Source organism: Aptenodytes patagonicus, chromosome 7, assembly GCF_965638725.1.
Source record: "Aptenodytes patagonicus chromosome 7, bAptPat1.pri.cur, whole genome shotgun sequence".
Classification (NCBI taxonomy): Eukaryota; Metazoa; Chordata; class Aves; order Sphenisciformes; family Spheniscidae; genus Aptenodytes; species Aptenodytes patagonicus.
In genome coordinates, this window is record NC_134955.1 from 54,921,843 (window position 1) to 54,938,590 (window position 16,748).

The window sequence follows — 16,748 nt, forward strand, 5'->3', positions numbered from 1 at the left end:
CCAGAACAGGGGGGCTCCGTTAAAAGGTACTAGCTAACTTCTCTAACAGGCTCTAAAACACCATGTATAGAGAATTCAGTATGTATGTCTCAACACGTTAGCCATCTGACCAAATTGAAACCATAGTTAAAACACAACGAGCTTAATAAAAGTAAGGCTTTTACTTTACACCAAACCTTTTGATTTTTAGAGGATAAATCTTTACATGACATGTGTTCTAGGCTTGCAAGGTTACTTATTCCTTCCTATCCTATGGTGTTGGTCTTTACCAGGGCTGCAACCCGGAGTCTTCAGCACCTCATCAGTGACCCTCAGCAGTTCTGTAACAGTGACAGTCCTGGTGATGATTGTGTCAAAGCCCATTAAAAGGATTCCCTGCTCTCCCTACTTTTTGACTGGGCCTCCGGCTATTTAACAAAGGGCCAAGCAGTTTTCACAAGCACAGGATCCTGCCAGTTAATAGGTTATACTAAGGAATGTAAGCAAGAGATATCCAGAAAACAGGAACCACTGAAGTAAGCAGAGGGCAGAGGGATGGAGTGTGTTCAAGATTCTTCCTTTTTTGTTGTTGTTAAGTAATAAAGACACTTATTTTTGGCTTTGTGGAAGAAATCAGTGGAAGAGTAAAGTACTTGGTTCACGTTTGGAAAAGTAGTAAGTTGTAGATGGGAGACAAGGGGTGAGATGGGTAAGTCAGTGGAAGCGGGCCATTGCAGGAACTAGGGAGGGGACATGAAGTGAAACGCATGGCACTATTTGGACTGCACTTGCCACTTGCACACATGAATACACAAAACCATTACTAGAAGTGTCAAGCAACTATGAAGGAATTCTGCCTTCATTTATTTTGGCATTCCGAGATGTTTTGGTATCATGCTGTGGAAAACCAAGATATTCTGATGGGAGGATGTATAATCAGCCTCATGTTTTAAAGAATGTACGTACTCTACTTTTGGTCTCTTTTCTGTGCTGTGGTGTATACACTACACGTAGGTTAGCAGGAAAAGTTAAGATAGTTTTTAACAAAATTATTTTCTTTTGGACAGTAAACAATGATTCAGAAACACTGAAACTACTGTAGAACTGGTTTCAACAACTTCCTAGAACTAGAAATCTTGTCCTAGAAAAGATTCCAATATTGTTGAAATGACCAGTCTCAGAAAGAAATTGTTGCTATCATCTGCTATTCAGAAATTCAGAAAGAATTTGTTGCTATCATCATCTTGGTTTCAAGTTGCTTTTTGCTTAGACTTCAAAATCAATTTACGGTACAAGATGTTTTTATAAAAATAGCAATGGAAACAATATTTTTTAAATTATAAAAACAAACCCTTAAAGACATCTCAAAAATTCTCCAGGGGCATGAAAAGCATTTCCCATACAGATCCAATGTTCACAAAAATATCAATAAGCATGCCATGTGCAGGAAATTTTCAATGTAGTAGAAAAAAACCCCTACATTTTAGAGCCTTTTGGCAACAGTATTTAGAAACACAGCTCTGGACACTGGGTATATCTGGATTATCAAATAGGAATTCAAACTTAACATGCCTGTGGGAACTGTTTTTCCTAATTTAAAGTCCACTTGGAGCCCAGGAACACAAAGAACTAATGCTTCTGCTATTTCAAGAACTGGACTGCTTTACTTCCGTCCACACTCAAGAGCCCTGCCTCTTGAATAAAAATGGGTTTGGGCATAAATTAAAATGAAAACTAGGATGCAGTCATTCAGGATCACAATCCAAAATTAAACAGTCTTAAGACAAGATCCTGCTACACACAGAAAACACCTATTTATATGAATAAGTTTTCCGAACGTGGATGTTCCCCACCACAGAACCGAGCTGTCCCTGCTCTCGTGGGATGGCTTTTCCTATTTCCTTTTCCAGAAGTGTTCAGTTCAGAGGCAGAATCAGGTTTTCAGTGAGGTCCAGAGATATTTTGCTGAGCTGGCAAGGATGAGTCAATAAGCTCAGTCCATGTTCAACTCCAGAATCCTGCTGGCTCCAAGTTCTCCCCTCTAAACCCTTAGACCACACAGCTTCCTTTTCATGTAAACCCCAGACCACAGAGCTTCCTATTCACCTGCTAGCCAGTTAAGTCTCATGCCATATAACGCTTCAGTACAAAACAGTACATAGATCTCCGTGTGCACCTCTCACCTGTGCTTTTCCAGGTCTTGAAAGGCAGACGGCCAGTGTGAAAGCAGTCAGTATCCTGTAATGTGCATAGAAAATAGGCTGAAAACCTTCTGATATCCAGGCTCATTATATAGAATTAAATACACATGGACAAATTAATTTCTAGTGACACTTCAGTGTATTCCACAGAGATTTGCTAACATGAATTTGGCCTCTGGAGAGGGAGTAATAAAACTGTGGGCCAGATTCAGATCTCAGCGTCACTAATTTTACTATGGTTTTATGCAACTGGGATCAGAATTGGACTGAATATGTCTATTAACTAATCTATTTTTTATGATACCCCATGCAGCTGCTTAATGAACAAGTGCATAATATTCAGTAAAGTATTTTTGCCCCTCTCTGACACCTTACTTTTGAGAATATTAAAGTTTTTCTTGCACATTATGCACATTTTACAGATGGGTAAACCAGAGCACAGGCCCTGTCTAAGCTCACAGTGCAACGCACTGGCAGGGCTGCAGACATGTCATGCAGGAGGTCCTGAATCCAAGCCAGTTGCTCTAACCGCTAAACCGCATTTCATTCCCAGGAGACTATATTTGAGATTAATCCATTTTCTTAGGGCCAGATTCTGTCCCTTTACTCAGTCTTGAGTAATACATTGCTCTGCAAGTAGACACACTGTGCCAGGTCATCAGCTACTAGAAGCTGCTATCTTCAATGGAGCCTTCCCCAGTTATATCATCTTAGCATCTAGTGGGACCTACTGGGTCTCTTCACTGCAACTGAAGGAAGAGGATCCCTCGCTAACAGAGCTCTATGGCTGTATTTGGAACTCCTTACCTGGAGCATGAAAATTCTGGTCAACTAAGCTCCCACCCCCAAGTATTTACTAACGGACAGAAAACCAGGAAAGGACAGTAAGAAATTATTTTTTTCTATGTACTATGGATTTCAGTGCTTTGCCGCTGCCTTATGTAACATTTCTTCTCAAAACAATTAGACCCACATCTTGCTTATCTTGGATTCTAGTTCTGAATGGCAATTGTATACAATACATTCCCACAAAACCAGTACAGGAAGCAAGGGATATTTTAGGTAGCCTTAGTTCTTCTACGCAAGCGAGCTGCCAACTTTCTCTCTTAGAGCTGTCTCTGATTGCCAGTGCAAACTGAGCTGCTGAACAAGACCTACAAATGCATCAGACAAAACCACACACAAACAGTGACCAACACATTTGAACAAATTTGTTTTAAATGAGGAGACAGGCACAAGCTCTGAAAAGTAAACATAAACCCTAAAATGGTTGTTCATAGTGCTGAGGAGATAGATCGTTCTTGTTGGCAACCTTTGAGTGACAAGGAAAGGCAAATTCTGTACAGACTTTTCCTTAGAGTGGGATGCAAAGCATTCAAAATACAACGTTATCCATTTAGGCTTGCACTTCATTTATTGATTCCTCAAATCTTTTTTGAAGAGATTTTGAAGCATGCACTGGTATAAACACTGCATACTCACTTTGCATATAGCAAGAACAGCACTGGAAGGAAATACAACAGGTTACAGCCGAATGTTAACATACCTAGCAACTGGGCTACACTCTACATTATTGCAGAGCAGTGCACGCTGACAAAATCCCCTATAAAACTGGTCAGACAAAACTCATACGTTTCTAGACGGTCTTTAGTTTCCGTTGTTACAAGATGATATATCCTTTCCTCTTGGTGGGGGGGCGACCTTACTGCCTCATATGTGTTCTGCCTGCAACCACCATCTCAATTTGCTCGTTACTTTAGATCTCAAATCCCCTCAAGAATTATTAACAGACATGCAGCACAACCTATTAACACTATATTCAGCTGGTCACAGCAGCTTGCCCAGCAGGCAAAATATTTTGAACTAGTAATTAACTTCTGCAATAGTAACTAATTAGCTTCAAATCAATCACTGTAGCCAGCGGGATCGTTTGCTGTCGCAATTCAGCACTCCTGTGGATGCCGGGGTTCCTAAAGCGCAGAGTATAAGCACAGATCAAGAAGGAACTCGTCAGAGACAGCACAGCTTTAATAACAGACAGATCGTCTTTCCCCACCTCTGACCATTGAGATCCCGTCTCTTTGCAAATGGCTTTAGCAAGTGGATTGGCATACCGAATCCCTGCCACAGATATTTTCCACAAGTAGGTTTCCCTTCAGTAAGTAAAGAAGTTTCATGCATACCACTTACCTTTTTAATCCTTGCATGTCCAAAACCGTTGGGGAAAGGTGGAAAAAAACCAGAGTCTGTGCTGATGAATAACTAGAAAGTTTTTCCAAACATTACCCTCTGCTAGCACTTCAGTTCCTCAGTCATTTATAGTCCAAAGAATGAAATAGCAAGTAATGGAGAAGATCAGGAGCCGTCTGTACCTCCTCAGACACTGGAGAGAATACAGAGAAAGCACCTGGTTTTGCTTAGTTCTCTTCTGTAATTCAGCATTAAACCAATTGGAGGAGGAATGTTAAAAATGAACACTTCATTTTCTAAGTATGTTAAACAATGCAAATGGGGGCCTCAGCCTGGGACAGCTGGTTTAGATTACAAAGCTCACCAACTGGCTAGACTCCTCACAACAACCTCGAGGAGCCTGCCAGGATAAAACACTAACAGCTTGAAGGAAAGCCTCTCCCGCTGCAAACTTCACAGTTAAATGTGCCTCAGAGCAGAGAGCACCGTTATTGGACAGAAACCCTTATCAAGGGACTGGAGAAGGGAAGGGATTGTTTTCCTTGCTCTGAGAACAAAAAAAATGTCAGTCTTTTTGGAGGCCCTCTAGCCGGTGTCTCGGACGATGAATATGCAACACTCGCTGCTTCGTGCCAATGGCATACTGATGAAAGGTCTGACCCTCTGGGAGGTGAATAACTTGAATTCATGACGATCGCAGCTACAGGAACTATATTGCTTGGGGATTATTTGAAAACAGGAATAAACAAATTAAATGCTCAAAGGAAAACAAATGGCTTGTCTACAAACACTGGCCCTTTTTAAACTGACCCCATGCTTAAGGGAGCAGTTTGTGAAATGAAATGCTTCTCAGGAAAGACGTATCTCGCAGATCTCCAGTTATGATTGAAGAGGAAGGAAATGAAGTACTTTTTCAGGTGTTTTGCAACTTTGCCACAGGCAGAGCTTTAGTAGGTCAAGCAGAACATTTATGAGATGTGAGAGGTAAGCAATCAGATGCTGCAAAGATTATGCTAGATCCAAAGATGAATACTGAAATTAAATACAGACATAGACATTGAATGAATACTTTGAATTTCTGTTGAGTCTTCCATTTGAGGAAACCCTTTATTCCTAAGGACCGTGAAATGTCCGATAAGATAAAAATCTATCATACATCTCTCTGTACCAGATTGAGAAACAGAAACAGAGTTATAACAGATATTCATAAAACTGGCCTCTAAGCATGGATACCCAGCTTGAGATACAAAGATTGAGCTGCTTCAGAGTTGCTGAGCACCCACAAGTCCTACCGGTGCCAATGGGAAGTGCACGAGCTCTGTACCTCACTAACTGGCTTGTAATTGTCCAAATTACCTTTCAAAAATGACAACACCACACGCTCAGTGCCATTTCTGACAGTTTGTGTCTCAGTGACTTGCTTACATCACTCGCATTGCATGGAAAATTAAACACCCTCCTAGAATTATTCAAACAGCGTCAATACATTTGCAGATAAACAAGAACCAATTAACTTATTTTAAATAGACTTCCCAAAAGGTTAACAAAAACTCACACAAGGGACTTCTGAAGAAGCTCACGGGGCATGTTGTGAGAGGAAGGTTTTTGTCACAGGTCAGAAAACAGGCAAGAGAGAGAAAGCAAAGACTGGGCAAATTTTAATTGTGGCAAAAGGTTAGCAGTGAGTATTCTCATTACTCCCTAAGTCCAGGGTTTCTCAATACACTCAATGATCTCAAGTGCTTACTGTATGCTAGGTGTGTGAAGATCTACTGAAACTATGAGAAACAGCTCTACAGCAAAGCGGATGCTCTGAGCATCCATTTGTGTGGATTAAGAGCTTGCTTCATATACTTGTTGATACTTCACTTGCTGATCCACTGAACTTTTCTCAGCATCACATGGTAAAACCATTGTACGTGTGCCAGAATCACTGTACGAGCGCAGCACCAGTCTGCTCCCAAAGAATTGCCTCAGACTAAAGAGTTCTGATTCATCAGTCAACTGGCAGAGGTGGTCCAGTGCTGGAGACGGGAGGTGAATCCAGACCTGACCACCTAAGGGGCTCCCTTAAGAAGGGATACTGTACAAATGTTTTGATTTTTCCTGTCTCCATCTGACAGCTGGAGTGGATAAAAAACAGAGTATAAAAAGTGTACCAAACAACAGCTTGCGCTAGTTTACAGTGTGGTGACCTTTTTTTTTTTCCTAAATATAAGGATGTGATGTTATGGCTAAGTAGAATTTCTGCAGCACCTTTCTGTAACTACCATCAGCCACAAAATAATGAGATGCAGCCACACCCACCTCACAAGTCTCTTTGATATGAGGACTTGCATAAAGGAAGATGTTTGTGGTACATAAAAACTCCTTTGTTCACCCTATAAAACCATGGACAGTTCAACATATCTTTCAACACCATCTGCTGACACCTTCACCATTTATGCTTAGGATGGTCTAGCAGCAGGTCTAGCAGCACTCTCACTTCAATGGTCTCAACTATCCCCCCATGTTATAAAATCCACTAGTTTATTTAGATTACCTTGACGTTTTCTTTGTCTTCACGAGGAGGTGCAGAACAGCCCACAGTACAAAATGGGGCTCTGTTAAGTAACTGAGTATGTTCTTACAAGTTTGCTTTGTGCATAGCTAGGGTTGAAACTATAGCTCTAATTATGTTTGAGCCTTGGATTTCGGAAATTGTGTAATATATAATAATGAGGGGCACAAGCTACGTCGTGTAACCTTAACTCTACCTTCCTCGGATGAGACGACTGAATGTATGAATTACACCATGCTCCTGCAGATAATGCACCACGCTGGGTTAGCAGGGACCCTCAGCACCGGAGAACATAATCTATCCGCTTCTGAATGATAAGAAAAAAGCTGTGTTTAGGTCAGGGAACTCAATAAGAGTTAACTACACTCAGACTCCTGAACAAAAAGTCTGCTTCACAAAAACAAGTCCTCATCTACTTTTACAACACTTCATCTCCTTTTTTAATTCTATCTGAAATTATACTTACACTTCTCCAGAACTATATCTGCCAAACACCCTTCTTAGATGTTCTTGCCATTTTTTAAAGTTCACCCTCTCTGAACATTGTCAAGGACGTTGTCAAACTGTGGGAGCCGAGTCAAATCACACAGATCTGTATGGTGGTAGGTGTGCGAGCCCAAAGTCGTTGAAAGTGACAAGTCTTAGACATCTTTTACACAGCCATACAGACCTGAATTCACTAAAGGACTTTGCCAATAACTGACACTTGAAGGGCCTATGTCCAAGCTTTAGATGCTTAAAACATCCATTTTGCTCCTACCAAACCTTATGGAACCAAATTTTCTATCAGCAAAACTGGTAAAACACTTAGAGCACAACTGCTGAGCATTTGCAGGAACAATTGCATTTTGATAGCACCTAAGCTCCAAGAGATTCACAAGTTGGGCTTTCACCTGACTGTGGAGATTGATCTAAGTGTTCTCAGAGACTGCCAAATAAGCAAGCTTTTGATATTGCCACACGTAGATATAACACACGACAGGCAGCGATTTGAACTACAAACATCTCACCCTACTGCCACATGAATAGCACTAAGCACATGGGAAACTTGGTCTCAAACCCTAATTCTGCCTGAAAAAGAATTCTGCTCGTTTCTTCCACCTCCCAGGACAGAATCCCAATTGCAAACTCTTGGTGTTTGGGGGGGGTTCCCTCTCGTTTTTCAAAGACTGCCTTATGCTATCAGCTGAGGTCTGCTTCATTCAGTGTCTGAATTGTTATTGCCATCTCATAACATGAACAATGCAGTAACCTGTTCCAGATGGCTCCAGCCAGAAGCTCAAAAGCACAGTCCCACACATATTTTCCTTTCCCAGCCAAACATAACACAAGCAAGAATTAACAGTGAAAATTAACATAATATGTAATTTTAAAAACATCACTAGTGCTAACTAAAATGTACTGCGAACGTAGAGTCTCTGAGATGTCTTGTCATGTTGTGTCGATTTGCAGGTCACACTGCTGTTGTTAGGAAGGAGGAAGTGTAACAGTTCCTGTTGTGCCACTGTCTCTTGGGGCTCAGTTGTCTCCATATGGTACAGTTACCACCTGTGTGAGATATCCGTGGAAAAAAGAGCCAACACAGCATCCTTTTCTTCCCTCCTGTGTGGGGATGTCACTCACCTGTCTGAAGCGTGCATTTCTGTGGGATGACAATACTGCTGATGCTATCGCTGCTTCCCAAGAACAATAAGCAGAGTGCCCCTTTAATACTGTAGCAGATGTTCTCAGAGTACCCTACCAGACGGACCACATAATTTAAAGTTTTTGTTTTACCTTATCTAACTCTACATCTTATAGATGTAAATATCTTTACGGGTCTGTGGTCACTGATACTGGTTTCTAACAGCACATTTTCTTGCAGGAAAAAAGTAATCAGTGGAAAATCCAGACACCACTGGATCCATTCTGAAAAGTAACAACGGTAAAGATGGACTGATACCTGACTCCACTTTATTGCTTTGAAAACGTATTAATCATCCCATTAAATGAGGAATAGCAGGATCTAGCAGGTACATACTGAAACCCAAACAGCTTAAACCTGTGCCCAGTGAACTGCATCTGCTGTAAGACAAAACTGTTCCGGGTATAGTTCCTTTAGTGAGATCAAGTTTGATGTTCATGATCACCTGTTTAGCTGTAGTGTTTTCTAGGAAGGTCTAGGAAGGCCACCTGAGGCAAAAAAGACTAATATTCCTGGAAGAATGCTTCATATGGTTCAGGGGTTTTTTCCCCCAGCAAAAGTAAGGTAAGCAAACAAACTAAAAGCTTTTTATAACTTTCCCAGGAAAAATAGAGTTTTTCATAGCATTTTTGGTGCATGTGACAGCTCTCAGCACATCCCTTCACATTACTATTCATTTGCAATGGTATACAACATTCTTCTTGATTTTTCAATCCTTAAACGACCGGCATGTATGCTTTTAAAACTATTTTCCTGTAAAAAGTGTATAGAACATCCTCCTGTAACTAAAGACATAAGATCTCCTTGAGAACTCACAGCTCCCCCTTGAGTTGTTGTGAGTATCCAAGAACATGATGCCCCAGCCACTGTTAATAGTTTTACTTTTTTTTCTGTTGCATCTCATCCTTGAGCATAGCTCTGGTAAATGCAATTCACATTTTGCCTGAAACTAGACAGACATATTTGTTTGGTTTTGTTTATTTTCTAAGATTGACATGTACATAAGCGAGGCTGTGGTCTTTTCTCCTCTGCATTTTTGTCAAATGGTCTAGACAGTGTGGTTGAAAACAATGCTCTTTAATCTTGTGACAAGATGTTTACCAGCCCCCTTTAATAATAAGCGTAAATCCTTTATGGCCAATTTCAGCTAAGAATGACCTTCCATAAATAAAGACCTAAAACTCTTTTAATACTTCTGGATGAAGACTAAAGTCTGTTTCACTATTTGAGCAAGCCAACATTCAGTCTTTGCAAGTGCCTGGGATACATAAAACATTGGTCTCCAATTACGACCAGACAGTAAGAAGTACACACTAAAATGTATATTTTCCTTAGAAATATTCAGGACCGATTTATTTTATGTTTAAATGCCTCAAGGCTGCAGTGTCTTTTGCAGTTTCTCAAGTTCTTTACTAGCTTGTGTACCACCCCGTACACACCGGGCACATCTGGCACAACAGCATCAGGCTGCACGTTAGAGCAGCTGACTGGAGACAGTAGTTCACCCTTCCAAGTTAACCTGGCAGCGTTCCCTCTCTGCTGGGGCATGCATGCTAGTAAAACATCGGCCTTACCTGTGCTTCCTCCTCTCCCAGGTACTTTATTTCTATCACATGGAATTTACATTTTGGGTAGGTTTTCTTTTTTTTTTCCCGGACTTAGAATCATAGAATAGTTTGGGTTGGAAGGGACCTCTAAAGGTCATCTAGTCCAACCCCCCTGCCGTGGGCAGGGACAGCTTCAACTACATCAGGTTGCTCAGAGCCCCATCCAACCTGACCTGGAATGTTTCCAGGGATGGGGCATCCACCACCTCTCTGGGCAACCTGTGCCAGTGCTTCACCACCCTCAGCGTAAAAAATTTCTTCCTTATATCTAGTCTCAATCTACCCCCCTTTAGTTTAAGGCCATTCCCCCTTGTCCTGTCGCAACAGGCCCTGCTAAAAAGTTTGCCGCCATCTTTTTTATAAGCATCCCTTTAAGTACTGATAGGCTGCAATAAGACTTAGTTGAGCATCCTTTCTCCTTTTTTTTTTTTTTTTTTTATATTTCTTTTAGTCTGCTTAGGCAATTCACTTTGTTTTTATACAGAGCAAAAGATTACCCTCCATAGCATGGAGCATATTCTGCACTTTCCATCAAAACACTTCAGGTTCTGAGCAAACCCAAACAAGTCTGTGGAAATGCCATCTCTCAGCGGGGACGGTTGAATGTTCACAAGTATGTGCACTATTTTTGTAAGGGCACCTGCCAGAACCCTGCCGATGAATCCAGAGTAGAAAAATATTTGACATCAGCCCTCTCTTCCAGAGCTTCTCTCTTTCCAAGTGGTGGAAAACATTCCCTTTTAAAAAATGTTTCACTCTTCTAGCTGCACATATAAGCAAAGACTTCTGGTTTCTTTTTCCAATAAAATGATCGGCAAAGATGCCCACGTTTTTGGATCTTTTCCTTATGATTTCCAGGGCTATATGTTAGACAAATACAGGAGTGGCAGAAAGTTTCCGCATGAGGAGAGGGATAGTTTTGACTGTTTTGTACTTATTCATCTGCTTTCCTAAGCCCAGAAGACATTTATAAACTTTTCTTCAATTTAAAAACTACTACACTTAATTTACTTATTCCCATAGCAGGGATTATACCATTTCACAATTTATCTGTTTACTTTTGGAGTTTTGTAAGTTAACCATGCTGTTTGGAAATAAATTGGCTGTGAAGCTGGGTGATAAAAATGATGTGTGTTGTCTATTTGTTTTCAGACTCATTGTTCACTGCTCTGCAGCAATGAGGGCTGCTATAAGGAAGCGATTCAGAATGCTCCAGGTAGCAATTCTGCTGAGCAGGGGATGTACTCCTGTTTGCTAGGTCTGCTGTACACACGCTGCAGTGCTTACAAAGTCTTGCAAAAGGATGCAGTTTACAGCACAGATTGTTTCTTTTTTTTAATCTGCCGGCCTTTGCTTTGACTTGCGCTGGTTGTCACAGCACAAGGAGCTCAGCAATACCGGCTGTTCCCAGGGGCTCCAGTCCGTTCGGGTGCTGTGGGGGACCAGAACCGCAAGCAGCCATGCGAAAAGTCAGTGGAACTGGACCCTTCTCCCAACAGAGGCGCTTGTACTGCTAACAGAGCCCTTAGCTGGAGCCTGATAAAGCAATCAGTCCCCGTTTTGTCCACTGTTTCAGAGCAAAATTCAAGAAGCTGAAGGGTGCCAGATGAAGAAAATAGAAAGGAACAAAAATTCTGACAGGTTAAATGTAAAAAACAGAAAAGCGGCCAAGAAAGTTTGAGAAACAAATCATAAGAGGCATAAAAGCTAATAATAAATTCTTTTTCAGACACACCAAGAGCAGGAAAACTGCCAAACAGTCTGCAAAGCCAACAGATGAACAAGGTATAAAAATAGTGCTTAGAAAAGATAAAATCACAGTAGAAAGTTAAGTGATTCTTCTTCATCTGCATTTGCTAGAGAAACTTCAAGAGGTTCCCATAGTGGAATTTAAAAAAAAAAGAAAGAAAGAAAGAAGTAAAAACAAACAAACAAAAAAACATACTTGGGAGAATCTGCCTAAAATTGAAGTGCCAACAGAAGAGGTTGTAGAACAAATCAAGAAAATGAAGAGTAACGATTCACCAGAACTCACTTAACGTTTAGAAATTGTGTTGTAACTGAATTAAATGTGAAGGTATGTAACAGCTCAATTATTTATCATAAGTGTAACCTCTCACAAAATTGCCTTAGTACTAGCGGAACAGGAGGTACCAGATAAAATACTGTATTTAATAGGTTTCCATATAATGCTTAATAAAATACAGAACAGTAAATCTAATATATCAGGCAAATCAATAGCACAGCACAGGGGACTTAGCATTGATCTTTTAGGCATAGATTTCCTTGGAGATTATCCTTAACAACTACGTATCTCAGAAAACTAGCTCTGATCCACGGTATATGGATTTATTTTTACATTTACTCTGTTAGTCCGTGCAACTGAAACTGGCTCCAGCCAACTCCTAACTGGCACCTGTAAATAGCAAACATGAAATTTTCCTGGCAAAAACTTGGGAATTTGGGTATAATAGTTGCCGTTTCCTTCTAATCTAGGATTTCATCTACAGCCTTTGTAGCCACCCTTGGTAGCCCAAGAAAGTGACGATGGAATGGGCACCGAAGCTGAGTTAGGTGTGGCTAAGACTCCCATTCCCTAAGAACATGCCTTTAGGAGGTCTGCTGAGATGCCTTTAGAAGACCAGAGAATGGGGGTAAAGAGGGAAGGACCCAAGAAGTAAGTCCAACTGCTTTTTGAAGTGGAATTTCTCGGCACTAAGCTCATCTCCTCTCCTCCGCACTCCATTTTTGGTAGCAGTTATAGGTGCATCAGTACCCTGGGCAACTGGGGAACTCAGTGCCAAGCACAAAGTCAAGACCACGTCACCGTGACAGAGTACACATAACCTTCTTCCTGTGAGTTACACGCTCAAATCAGTCTCAGTTTGGCCTCTCACCAGAGTTTTGTTTATACCTCCAGAACTGGAAGGTTGGCCTTTCAGTTTTGATCAATTGCAATGCTTTCTGATGTTTCCCTATTCCATTTTAGTTTCCGATGAAAATCTTTTCTTTCATGAACTAGATTTACTAGTCACATTTGGCCAGGGCAGTGCAGGCTTCAGGTTGCCTGCAAAGCATCTGACTATCAAAAGTACCAGTACGAGGAAGTTGGAGCCACTGATTGAGTTCAGGAAAAGAACATCACAGCCAGAGCGCTGAGGGCTCCCTGAATTCCCAGTCCAAGTAGGCAGGTTCTGGGCAGCACACCATACTCATCGTTCTGTCAAGAGTCCAGTAAAGACAGAGGTACCATCTACAAGATCTTTGCCTGCAGGTGGCACTCTGTAGGTCCTTGATCCTGAGTACTCTGCAGACAGTGTGCTATTCAGAGTCTGGGTTTGGGTCCAGACAGATCTGGCAAGCCTAGTTATGACTCATTCGTTTGCTTTAGAATCCTGTAGTTTCATAATAAGCCTCCTCTAAGTTAGCTGAAAACTGTTAAACACATCTGTTCCTGCTCCTATTGTCAAAAATAAGGCAGTCTTCTGTTTGCCTTCATTTTTATTGGCACCCGCTACTTGAGCGTACAGAGCAAAGTGCAGTCTAAATATTTTCCAGTTCTATTTCCAGAAAAAGTTTGTTTTGATGACTATTTTTCAGTGCTCCAGTCTACCATTCAAGCCCCTTCCTTTACTATATTTTTACTGCTGGTACAATTTAGTGTTGGATCCATGGTATGGCACATAAACCAAAACATATGGATGAATGAGAATCAACTCAGTGATTCGCCTGTAATTCTGAAAACACCCTTTTATTACAAACAAAAGCATCACTCAAGTACTTTAATACCTTATAACAATAGAGAAAACTGCTGCAGGAGATGGGGAAATATTTTTACATAAAGGTTAATTTTACAACCAACATTTCATGTGGTTGGCTCCCCCCATGACTAGCTGAATGCCAAATCCTTTATTTCCCTTCCTATATGCAGCTTCCCAGACACCTGCACCCGAAAGTGTTCGGGATCATTCTCACGTTAACTACTTATTCTCCTGACAAATAATGTTTGCAGCTCTCATCTTTTATACATGTTCCCAATTAGGAACTAATATTCTTATCCAACTCGCCTTATTTGCTCAAAACTGCTACTACCTCTTACTGTTGCGCTATTTACATCTGGTTGCCACTTTGTTGCTTAAGCTAAATATATTTTTATTGATAATACTATACTTACTGTTCAGGAACCACATGGATTCAGGCTACCTAAGTTGTATAAATCCAGTTGCCTCTGCCAAACTTAAGATGGGCTTCTGTCTCTCTGGGCAGCATCGAAAGGTCAAATTCCCAAAACCTTAGCATGTCCTTAGCTCCCTACTCCCTAATTTACAAAAGTTTAGATTGGAAGCGTTGTAACTCTTAGCTTCCTGTTCTCGGAAGGTTGTGTCTAGCAGTGCTTCCCATTCTAGGGAGTCAGGAGCTACCACCAGTCTGCTTTTACTAGGTCAAGATTAATCATCCGACTTTGCTCGCCTGATAGAATAGCCTTCGCAGAAAGCTGCCAAATGATAAAATACACACCATTTTGAGTGCGTTATGTGCTTCTTTTCCCTGACCCCTTGGACTATTAATTATTCCATCAACAAACATTAGATATGAAGTGGTATCTAATGTGCTACAGTGATGGCTAATAGTTACTATTTCATAATGACATAGAAGAAATAGTTCCTAGCTGCCTCAAATCAGTAAAGTCTCTTTGGTCTGTGCCCCAAACCTGGTCATGCTGCAATTCAACCCATCTTGCATGACCATCTTGAAATCACTGGGGGGAAACACAAGCAGCATCTGATGTTGCAAATGAAAACCTTAGGCTTAACCACACGGAAGTACTGCCAGATGCCCCTTACCTTGATGATACTGGTTGATATTCAAAGTGTATCCAGACAGCTCTCTGAAGAGTTAGGTTTCCTTTACGCTAAGGGAGACAGAACAACGTTCTAGGTTGTTGGTACAGCAAGGGTCAGACTTGCTCACTTCGTTAACGAACACCAAAAATAGGCATAAGTAGTTTGTTTCCCTGATACCGTTGATCTGTAGTCTGTCAGTGCTTATTGAAATACCATGTGACAGGGCTTCTAAATTCTGTTCTGTCAATCATTGACAAAAACCTCTAATAGTTGACTGTAACTCAAATATTATAATCTTTTCCCACTTTTCCACAGACTCATACTTTTTAAATGGTCCTCATTAAAACAAATGGTTAATTGCAAGCATTGAAAACTAGACGGAGCCACGGGGAAATACGATTTCTGGTCTATTCCCTGTCAACCACTGCATACGATTTCTTTCATTCATTCATACAATTCCCACCTGGTACACATGCAAAACTCTCTGCTGCTGACAAGTTCAGCAGCCACGTGAAGTACCGAGACTAAACTGCAACGCTGCTTTCTTGGTAAGAAGAATGGTCTTCTCAAAGCCTGAGGCATATTGTCAGGGCTGTTAAAAAGCAAGTAGCGAGTCTCTAGCTGTATTTCTCTGGGGACAAGCAGAAGACCACAGCCTGTCTCACACACTTCAGCAGAAGCAAATGTACTGACAAGAGTGAAGCTGAGAAGGTTTTGATGCAAGACACACAAGAAATCCTCTTTAATATTTATTTTTATTACTGTTGTGGGAAGTTGTAGGAAGACAACTCTCACATTGCACACACCGAACAATATTAGTAATTTTTGGGTTTGTCAGCATACTCACAAATGGGAAAGTACATTCAGAAAGACATTTTCTAGTCTTGGTGGCAAAGAACGCCCTTTTCTTCGGAAAAAAAATTCCACCTTCAAATTCTCTGCTGTCAGACACACATTTTAGACTTCAGTAAAGGAGTGTGGATGCTAGCAAATGCATTTCATCTTCTCATCCACTTGCAGGAAGTGCACACAATCTCCTTTTTTCAGCAGACTAGGTTAAAGTTTAACTCACGCAATAAGTATACAGGCCCTAAAAGACATAGGTGATTGACCTACTCAAATATATGCCCCTTAGGAACATTATAGCTGCGTTTCACTATTGTGCATTAACACGTCTTCAGTCAGGAAATCCGTTGTCCCACTTATTTGCCAGTTTGACTTGTTTTCACACCTTCATGAAACGTGTTAACATCTCTGTTGTCACTGACTCTGCAGGCACTTGCCTGTTAACCATAAAAATACCTAAGAGAATTTGGGAATATATTCCCCATATGCTCCTTCAGAGCAGGGGGTGCAAGTCCCAAGATAGGCTGGATCTTGCCAAAGCAAAACTGGACTTCATTAAAATACACTACGCTAGAAGTAGATGATTGAGGACTCCCGTGTACACACAAGGTTCCTTCCTGGGTGTCTTCCAGCTGACTGGGCATTAGAACCACAATCCGAGATTGTACAGGTTTTAGGATTGTAGGAAAAAAAAAAAAAATATGTTTACACTCATTTCTACATAATTCAAAGGGTAAGATGTTTATACTCCTAATATTTGACAGCTGATTGATGGTTTGAGGAAGACTAGCTACATGCAGTATGATCCAAAGTCTGCCAGTCACTTAACAAAATGGC

At 41.0% G+C, this 16,748-nt stretch overlaps 1 protein-coding gene across 2 annotated transcripts in view; it reads right to left on the bottom strand.

Moving 5' to 3' along the window:
* Positions 1 to 15,124, bottom strand: part of FBLN5 (fibulin 5) — a 65,678-nt gene extending 50,554 nt beyond the window's left edge. Inside the window, exons 1-2 of one of the 2 annotated variants that reach the window (XM_076345306.1) lie at positions 15,066 to 15,124; positions 2,163 to 2,217 (exon numbers count right to left, since the gene is read on the bottom strand). Coding sequence is in view for 1 of the 2 variants with exons in the window: in XM_076345305.1 (XP_076201420.1) it covers positions 2,163 to 2,217; positions 4,371 to 4,387 (72 nt within the window). In the remaining variant the exon portion in view is untranslated. Of the gene's footprint in view, positions 1 to 2,162; positions 2,218 to 4,370; positions 4,867 to 15,065 lie in introns of those variants that run through there. The other variant, XM_076345305.1, reaches the window with a different exon arrangement.
* Between the last annotated feature and the right edge of the window lie 1,624 nt (positions 15,125 to 16,748).